Source organism: Bos indicus, chromosome 13, assembly GCF_029378745.1.
Source record: "Bos indicus isolate NIAB-ARS_2022 breed Sahiwal x Tharparkar chromosome 13, NIAB-ARS_B.indTharparkar_mat_pri_1.0, whole genome shotgun sequence".
NCBI lineage: Eukaryota > Metazoa > Chordata > Mammalia > Artiodactyla > Bovidae > Bos > Bos indicus.
The window spans coordinates 12,404,991-12,415,300 of record NC_091772.1 but is presented as its reverse complement, the minus strand read 5'-3'; the positions used below and the strand labels follow the sequence as shown (position 1 = coordinate 12,415,300).

The following is a 10,310-nucleotide window of genomic DNA, read 5'->3' as shown; positions in this document are numbered from 1 at the left end:
AGGACTTCAGCCTACCAGGCTCCTCCGTCCAAGGGAGTTTCCAGGCAAGAGTACTGGAGTGGGGTGCCACTGCCTTCTCCGATGACCAACCTAGAAAGCATATTAAAAAGCAGAGACATTACTTTGCCAACAAAGGTTCGTATAGTCAAGGCCATGTTGTTTCCAACAGTCATGTATGGATGTGAGAATTGAACTATAAAGGAGGCTGAGGATCAAAGAACTGATGCTTTTGAACTGTGGTGTTGGAGAAGTCTCTTGAGAGTCCCTTGAACTTCAAGGAGATCCAACCAGTCCATCCTAAAGGAAATCAGTCCTGGGTGTTCATTGGAAGGACTGATATTGAAGCTGAAACTCCAATACTTTGGCCACCTGATTCAAAGAGCCAACTCATTAGAAAAGACCCTGATGCTGGGAAAGACTGAATGTAAGAAGAGAAGAACAAGGAGAATGAGAGAGGACAAGACGGTTGGATGCCACCACCAATTCAGTGGCCGTGAGTTTGAGCAAGCTCTGGGAGATGGTAAAGGACAAGGAAGCCTGACATGCTGCAGTCCATGGGGGTAGCAAAGAATCAGACACGACTGAATGACTGAACAACAACTGAACTGTACTCTTAAAAGCAGTTAAGATGGCATTTTGCATTTTGGATATTTTATCACAATTTTTTTTAAGTTTTCCTGTCTAAAAATCAAATATGCAACTGAAAGCAACTTTATGTTGTTTTGAGCCTACTAAGTCACCTACTAGTGATAGTGAAACTGATATTCTGTATATCAATTACCAGAGTCACTATAAATTGATGTCATTTTTTAAGAAAGACAGGAAGATTTAAGCAAAAATATTTCAGTATTATAAATCTAGCCTAAGGAGTTATAGGCTTTTTTTAAAGAAATAGGGCAAAATCACCAAATATATTCATTTTGCAAACCTTTCTTTAAATGAACCATCTTAAAAAAAAAAAAAAAAGGAAATAAACAAGTTACTATACATTGTTACCTTTAAGGAATAAAATTATGAATTCTAATTATAAAAACTATTATGGAAATATGGTAACTAAAACCAATGTTAGAAATTCAAATATAAAAGTGCATACACCCTATGAACCCAATTATATCAAAATATATATAGCAAGACAATACCAGAGGGTCATGCAAAAAAGCAAATGAATGGGGTTACCAAAGACTTTCTCTCCTTTCCAAATGGACTTATTTTAATGTTATGGTTATACTTTAAAACAACAACAATGAAAGGAAATTAGTGAAGATGAAGAAAACAGATTCGTTTAGATGAGATTAGGTAAAATTAAGTACAAAATGGAGGCAACGGGAGAGTGTTCATCTAAACTAAAGTTGCCAACTTTAATCCCCTCCAAACACCTATTTCTACCAATGCTAAATTCACCTCCATTTCCTAGTCTCTCAACTACAGACCTTTACGCCTGCCATTTCTTCTGTTTAGAACCCTCTCCCCGCCAGCCTCAGCTGGAAGATGATTTCCCCAGGGTGGGCTTCCTGTGCTCCCCAGGGAGAGGCTCCTGGCTCCTGCAGACACCTACATCTCCTGTCTGCACTCCCAGCACTGGGCTGTCCGTCTTCCCCACTAGTTAAGGGCTCCATGAGATGCTGGTCTTGTCCTTGTCTATTAATAAATCCCCAAAGACCAACACAGCAGCAGTGCATGGGGAGGTGCTCACTAATACTTGTTGTACTAAACAAAAGCATTATTAATACTTATTCCAAGTCATGGATTCTCTCCCTTAAAATCTGTTTTAAAATCAGACTCAAACACAACTCCTAAAATATTTTAAGAAATTAATTTATATCACCTGTCTCAGTGTTGTCTAAAAACAAGTTTTGAACCTCTTATACTTTTGCAATAGTCCATCAATTTTCTAGCTTCCAATATACCTTTCAATTATTAAACTTTTAAGAGTTATAACTATAGATGGTAAGTATTCTGACATTTCACATTAAATTTAATATAACCCATAAATCTCTAAAACCGAATGGGAATTGGAGCCTTAGTATGTTCATTTATTCTATTTTAGCTAAAGAAAATTTATTAGGACAAAGAAGCATCAGGTTATGGGAAGGGCTAATCTTTAGTGAAGCAAATTCAATTAATAGATGAAGAGCTGCAGCTGGTTTACTGTTATTTAAAAAAACACTAAATTCAACACTGCTATACCTTATTTCACAGTACCTGTTCAAGAGCATCTTGAGATTTCTGTCAATGTAATTCAAAACAGAAATCATACAGAAAGGAATTTCTCTTGATAAAAGCCAAATGTTATCTCCTTTCAAGGTCATCTCACATTCTAGAAAATATTTTATTGCCATTTTTTGAAACCTTCATAATTAAGCAAAACAGAAACTTGCAAAGCAGAACGATAAATCCTGTTCTTATGGAAGATATTTGAACTCTATTTCAATTAAAGAAAAAATGGGAAATTTTTCTGCGAAAGAACCAAATGGGAAGGAAATGGAGCGATCACTACACAGTCCCCCTGTCCCTTCCAGAACTTCCTGAGGAATGCCCCCAAACCTGTCACACAGGCCAGGGTGGATCCCGGCAGAGGAGCCTCAGACAGTCCTAACCTGAGGGACGCTCTGTGAAAGAGCTGGCCTGCATTCGTGTAGAACACAACATCCTGTGAGATAAAGAACATCTGAGGAACCTTCCAGATTAGAGGAGACTGAAGACACCAGACACTAAATGCAAGGTGTGAATGACACTCAGCTGGACCCTGCACTGGAGAGACAGAAGTGCCGCAATTACTGAGGAAACTGTAAACAATGAGGTGTGGTCTGTAGACCAGATAAACACAATCTATTAAAGCAGTTTTACTGTGGTCACGTTATGAGAGCCTTCCTCTTCAGGACTACTTACTGAAATACAAAATGGAGCATGACATAGGCAACCTATTCTCAAATGGTTCCAAAATCAGTAACATGTATTTTTTAATAACACACATTCAGATACTTAAAAATAAAAGACAGAATTGATCCCATGGGAAAAATAAAGTTGGACCAGGTGGAAAGGAGGGATAGAATTTCACCTGCTGAGAACAGACACACACTTAGACAGAAAAAAATAACTTAAGAAGGACAGCACTGAAAACCTAGAGGTCATTACTGTCCACGAGAATGCAGCTCAATAAATTCAAGCAAGTTGGAAATTCAAATTCTGTTGTGCCATAATTGTCACAAACAAGTTTGCAGAGTTCTTCCAACGCTGATAATACCTAGTTCCTCCTTTCCTGACACATAACACTTCCCACTTGAGCTATATCTACATATCACATAAGGAAATAGCAGAAAGTCATGAAGGGAAAATAGAAGAGATCAACTATTTACAAAAAACTTAATACACTTTTGCTTTTCGAATTTTTTTAAGTTATAGTCAAGCAAACATATTTTGCTCTACTTTGCATGTACTAGAACGTAACAAGGTTAACCAGTGAGATCAAACACAGGACTTTACAGGGTTAAAAGCTTTTACCATGCATCCAGTAAACTCCATTCTATCCTATTCTTCTAGAATCCAAAATAGGCAACAGCACTTTTAAAAGGCACTGCGATTCCAAATGCCCCACAATTTAATGTAAGATGTATACGAGTGCACACTAGTGTTTAACTGTAATGTTTCTACATTCCATTGTTTAAAGCTTAACACCTGACCGCTCCAAAAGTGTAAGTGCAAAGAAAACTGTCGTAGCTCCATGGGTACCTGGGTAATGCCAGCAGAAGTCAGCTTCTGAACTTAGTGGGGAAAACAGCACTCTACTACCATCTGCCTATACAATGACCACCATCTCTGAACTTGAATAAGAGATAACTCATATAAGAAGTGTTCACAGGCTTCCCTGGTGGCTCAGAGGTAAAGAATGCGCCCGCCAAGGCAGGAGACACAGGTTTGATCCCTGGTCTAGGAAGATCCCACGAGTCACAGAGCAACTAAGCCTGTGCGCCACAACTGCTGAGCCTGTGCTCTGCAGTCCGGGACCCACCACCACTGAAGTCCACGCCCTAGAGCCTGTGCTCCTCAGCAGGAGAAGCCACCACAATGAGAAGCCTGCACACGGCAACGAAGAGCAGCCCCCACTAGGGAAAACCCTGTGCAAAACAAAGAACAAGCACAGCCAAAATTAATTAATTTAGTTAAATAAAAAAAGAAAGAAGTATCCAATCCCATTTGGCTTCCTAACTTCTGGACCACAATCATGACAGAAACATATGCAACATTTCCTGTTTTAAAAAACTAACTATGGCTCAGTGCTTAAAATGGGAATCAGGGAAGAGGGTAAGGGAACCTGGGGAAATCTTTCCACTCTATTCTTGACCCTCTCAGCCCACGGCTTTAAAGAGAGGCTAGAAAGAATTATTTCATAATCACTTTTCTATCTACAAAAAAGGGGAAAAAAGGTAACACCAAAATACCACTTTAGATCAGTTTTGAGGGAGAAAGACAGAGGCTAGAGAAATTTAATACAAATTTCACACATCTGAGAAATGAGAGGACAACCATACAATGACATCCATCATATACATTCACAGGCTCCAATTCCTTTAACAGAAAATGTCTATTTGACTTATCTTTTGATAAATGAAAAATACTAAAAGTCACACCTATAATATTTTCATATAGAAATTCATTTTAGATAAGTTTATGTATGAAATTTTCAAACCAGTACATCAGTTCTAATAAAGTGGATTCAAGAAACTGTAAAAATCAAATCCTATTTTCTGAAATTAGCATCCTTTTCAAAGAGATTTCTCTCAAGATTTTGTTAAATGCAGCTATGTCAGTATTTAAAATGCAGTTCAACTTAAATTTTCTTTTCTTTATCTTCTGTGGTACAAAGCTATTCCATAAGATAGGACATATATTCCAGATAGACTATTGTTGTAGAGAGAAGACAATACTTAAGAAAAGTCTTATCTTACTTGCTGCATGATTTTTTCTATTTAATAAAACTCAGAAGAATCTTTATGCTACCACTCAGGGGTTTAGTAACCTACTCAACAGTTATAGCATTATCTGCTCTCGTGAATGTTAAACCAAGTCTTCACCTCAGCATTGTCTCTCAGTCTGTGCTCCAATGAATGATGATATTTGTTCCTCTTACTAGAAAGACACAAATACACTACATCCCAAATTATTCACCACCATTACCTTTTCTTCATATAAAAGAGAAATATTTCATATTCAGAACTGACTCAAAAAACTCACTCCACCAATTAGGCCAAAGGGCAGAATCAAACACCTCCAACACAATAGACTCATTCCTGGATTGCCCAGTCAACATCCAAAAAGACTCTCTTAGGAAACATGTCATGCAATTACTTACAGAGCAAAACTTTTCCAAATAAAGTGAAATAAATGCAGAAGTAAAGATTTAAAAATTTAAAATAGACTGGATAAACTTCATCTTTTTAACTTAAAACTTGGGAAAAGAAAAATAAGTAGTATCCTAAGTTATCACTTTTGGTTTTTGTTGCTATTTTGGCTTTTTTAAAAAAAAATTTAATCAAAATAATCATCTAGAAATTATTAAGCACTGCTCTTTACACAAACTACTCTTACTGTTACAATCTCCATCAAAGATCTAAAATATCCATTTTAAATTACAGCCAGACTTTAAATATAACAGCTTTATTTCATTTTTGACACCATCTGATAAAATAAAATGTTTAATAAATTTGATAAATGTTGCTGCTGCTTTGACTCTGTGCGACCCCATGGACAGCAGCCTATCAGGCTCCCCAGTCCCTGGGATTCTCCAGGCAAGAACACTGGAGTGGGTTGCCATTTCCTTCTACAATGCATCCAAGTGAAAATGCTAAACATTGCTAAATATGGCAAATATAGAAAATTAAGACCAATTTAAGTACTGAAAAATCAAAAGGCTTTTTGTCAACTGTAAAAAGCTAACAATTCACAATGAAATGCACATCACAGCAGCACAACATATTTCACAAGATACATATTCAGCCTCAGAACTTGACAGGATATATAAAAATCTAGAATAAAAGCCGAAAAACATCTTAAAGCATTTAACAAATTCTTTAGGTCTTACAGTTGGGGCCTCCCAATTCATGTGTCAGGATATACAGAACCTGATCTCTGGGCCTGGCCTGAGGTGTCAGAGCTGGCTGCCTCCAAGACCCCAACGTCTGCATCAGTTGATCCCACATGCCGTGCAGCCACGGCCAGGTCCTACACGGTCCATGACATGCAAAGGGCGAGGAAACGCTACAGAGGCACATACAAGGACCCAGTTCTTGTAATCTCTAGAGAAACACTGACAAAATTTCTAGTTACCCAACAATCTCACCCAAATCTAGGTTTGGAAATCCTATCTAGATTTTAATGACGTATCTTCCTATTTCTTAACCTGTGCCATATTTTACCGTATCTTCTCCAATGTTTGTTTCAAAAACAGAAACTCTGATTTACTCAGTCCCCTCCCACCTTTATGAAAACTGACAAGCCCCTGGGAGCTGCAGCACAGCAAAGACCATGACAACATTCCCTAACCCATGGTCCCCATCATCCACTCAAGAATGATTGCCATTGCTAGAGAAAATCAAGTTGGCAAGAGACAGAGACTCAACGCGTTATTTCCAAGGGAGCAAGGAAAGAGCTGAAAACTAAGAACAAAACTAGGAAAGGCAAACACTGCCTGTGACCCATCTTTTTAATTTATATCTAACAAAAATGTCTCTTTGTCAGAGGAATTTTTCCAGAATGAAATCTTAAGTAGTCCCCCTCACTGAGGTCCCTCAACAGTTCTAAGCTGGGCACTATAACCTAAGTCCAAACCTCCTGAAATGTGTTCACCATGGACCCTGATTTCATCTACACCAGCTTTACCTCTCACAAGCTCTTCCCCAGCTCTATACTCCAGAATGTTCAACCACTCAGTAACACCCTCCTGTGGTCAAACCCTCACGTCTTTCTCACAGTGCTCCCCTACTTGGAACGCTTTATCCTATTAACACACACACACACTCTTCATGGGAGCAGCTCAAACTTCACCTAAGAACAGTAACACATGGAACAGTTATCACACAGTAAGGGGGTCACACAGGAACACTCAAATCCATGCACTATTTATTGAGCATCTACTGAGTGCCAGGAACTAAGCTTAGTTCGGAGAAGGCAATGGCAACCCACTCCAGTACTCTTGCCTGGAAAATCCCACAGACGGAGGAGCATGGTAGGCTGCAGCCCATGGGGTCGCTAAGAGTCGGACACAACTGAGCAACTTCACTTTCACTTTTCACTTTCATGCATTGGAGAAGGAAACGGCAACCCACTCCAGTGTTCTTGCCTGGAGATTCCCAGGGATGGGGGAGCCTGTTGGGCTGCTGTCTATGGGGTCACACAGAGTCGGACTCGACTGAAGCGACTTAGCAGTAGCAGCAGCAGGAATAAGTCTTTACCCTGAAGGAGTTTACAGATTAGATAAAGACTGGAGTGAACGGGCCAGTGATTTTCCTGGAGGAGATCAGCTGCAAGAGTGAGGCAGGCAGCGTGCTCTGGAGGAGCAGCACCCTGGGGCTCCCCCAGCGAGTGAAGGGGTGCATGGATGGTGGAGAGGAGCTCTAGGATCCAGGGAACTGAACAGAAATTGATTTTTTTTTTTTTAATTTTAAATGTGATGTAAGGATATGAGACTTCATTATAATCCCAGTGGTTAAACCCCCAATGGCATTGTTCATGCTTTGCAGCTCCCTGTTTTCACAACAAACACTGAGAAATCACTGATAAAATATAAAGACAAATGACCAAAAGGACATTACCTATGCCCCTAACAAGTTAAACATCTCCACGGATCAGAAATCTCACAGGAACACAAAGTGTGAGCCTAAGCGAGGCCAGGAGGTCTGCCGGGCTCTGGGCCCCAGACAGGAAAAGGCAGCAGGCAGGCAGTGGGCTCTCAGGGATTAACATGAGTTGATCGGATCGGGTAGCAAGGGCTCCAAGGGAACTAGGGTCAGCAGCAGGCACTTTGCTGAAAACCAGGCACTGGGGTGGCGCTCTGCCTTCTTTAGGGAACTAGATCGAAAAGATTTGTGCTAACTGCACTGAGGCCACAGCCTAGGAAACGGCTGACCTCTTGCCAGCTGACCCAGTGACCAAATCTGTGATATCCCCAACGTCACCGGGGCCGGGGCCTGGTCCACTAACACAAGACCTAATTCTGATCTGGGAACTCTAAAGCCAGGCAGAGACAAGGGCAAAACTGCCAGACCAGCAGGGGAAACCAGAGAGAGAAAGAGACAGGAAAAGAAAACTCCCATCACAAGAAAACTCCCGTGCCTGCAAAATTATAGAACATGATGTCGACACCAATAATATCAACAACCAGAACATAAATTCACTGCAGACAAAACAAATCATCAAACGACCTGAAAAAGACTAAAATAAACATGTTAAAGACCCTCAAAGAGATAAGTAACAAGAGAAGTGAAAACATTTTAAACACAAACAAGCAGAAATGAGAAATGAACTAGTGGATATAAAAACGAACCGATTAAAAATCTTGCAGATGAAGTATAACCATTGTAATTTATAAATAAAAATGTTTGTGGTTCCAGTACTCATCATCAGACGCCTAGTAAGCCACCCCTCCCTCTACCTTCAGGCTCACAGGGCTCTGAGTTTTGCGGGACAGCCGTGTCAGACTCCAAGACTCAAAAATGAAAGACACCTGGGCATTTGTCCTCAAAGAACTTGCCATCTGTAAGTGACACTACTAGACCACTAAGATTACAAAGTAGAACAAAATTTAAATTTCAAAAAAAGTAAGCATTTCTTAAGTTAAAATGCTCTTAGTGTTCATGAGCTTATACTACCATCTTTACTAGAGTTGGCACTCTACAAGAGAGAAACATTCTCACCAAATTTCACATGAATGGAGCTGAAATAACAAAAGCTGCTTCTTTCTTAATCTGTATTTGAACTCATCTGGCAACTATCCTTATTTATTCAAAGCACACAACCAAAAAAGTAACCCACTGAAAAGTCTCCAAAACCCAAGACCACAGCTTGCAGTATTACTTTTAGTAGAAACTACTCAAAGATCTCACAATAACAACAGCTTCACTTTCACTTATCAACTTTTGCCTGATTATTCAAATTGATGAGAAAAGCTACTGTATTCCTATCGAGGTTAATATAATCAGTACGTGAAAAATTTTAAACTCTGTGCTATTATATTCTAATAAGAAAATATTAACTTCATCCCAGTTTCCCTTACCAAAAAGGCTGTACTCTAAAAGTACACAACAGTCATAGGATCCCAATCAAGATAAAATCTTAATTCTTTCCTCACTCTCTAGAAGTAAACAATTAAAATAGTAAAGTCTAGTTCTCCTGTTCATGAACAGAAGTAGAAAGGAATGACAGGAAATATTATATATACTATCCCCTTACAACTGAGAAGATAAAATCTATTTCAAAAGATAAGTCTATAAGATAGACTTGGTTCCTTGATCCAAAGACACTGATATAGCTTTGATTAAATAACATTAACCCATGTTACCCAATGATTAAATGTCACATAATAAAATCTCTGCTAATTATGGTCGATTGCCATCTTCCCTCTTCATTTTTCTAAAGAGTCACTTTCCAATGAATAGTCAATAGAAAAGTTTAGATGGTAAACTAAGCCAGCCAAGAAGCTAATGACAAAGAGATCCTCACATCTAACTTCTTAGAATAAATCAACCACCACACAGGACCACCTTCTTTTAAACAGAGACAAAGGCACGTTATTGGGCCACACCGCAATATTCAATCACTGATGAAGTGACGTAACTCCAATTTGCCTAGGACACTTACCCATGACTGGAGATGTCTCTGTATGTGGTCCCGATCCGGCGCTACACCCAAATCTGCTGTCCAGTGTTTCTCAGAGGAATACATGTCCTGGGAAGAAAACAGAGAAAGAAATCATATTTTCTAAAGGTCAATATTTAAAATTTTCTAAAAGAAAATAAAAATAATTTACTTACAAAAATTTACTATTTTCAAAAAAAAAAAAAACAAAGACCCTGACATCATCTAAATGTAAAAAAATTACCAATCTTTGGAACATCATGATTCTGTTCATATTTTCCTTTTTCTGTAAGAAGTTACCCCAAAAGCAAATAATATGTATAAAGTTGTTGCCACAGAAACTTATTAATCTGTTTTCAGTTCCCTCCATCACCACATAAATAAGTCAGAGGAAGAAAGCACCCCATTTCGGGTAAATTAAACACATTACACCTGCTGAATGTATTTTGACTGCACATAAA

The 10,310-nt window shown here is 38.9% G+C and overlaps 1 protein-coding gene across 10 annotated transcripts in view; it reads right to left on the bottom strand.

Annotated features, from left to right (window-relative positions):
• The window catches only part of USP6NL (USP6 N-terminal like), a 139,518-nt gene that overhangs the window by 113,900 nt on the left and 15,308 nt on the right, over positions 1 to 10,310 (bottom strand). For 5 of the 10 annotated variants that reach the window (XM_070800729.1, XM_070800731.1, XM_070800730.1 and 2 more), the window contains exons 2-3: positions 9,853 to 9,939; positions 16 to 90 (exon numbers count right to left, since the gene is read on the bottom strand). In XM_070800729.1, the coding sequence (XP_070656830.1) occupies positions 16 to 90; positions 9,853 to 9,856 (79 nt within the window). In that variant the 5' untranslated portion in view covers positions 9,857 to 9,939. The remainder of the gene's footprint in view (positions 1 to 15; positions 91 to 9,852; positions 9,940 to 10,310) is intronic. The other 5 variants (XM_070800736.1, XM_070800738.1, XM_070800737.1 and 2 more) reach the window with 1 other exon arrangement.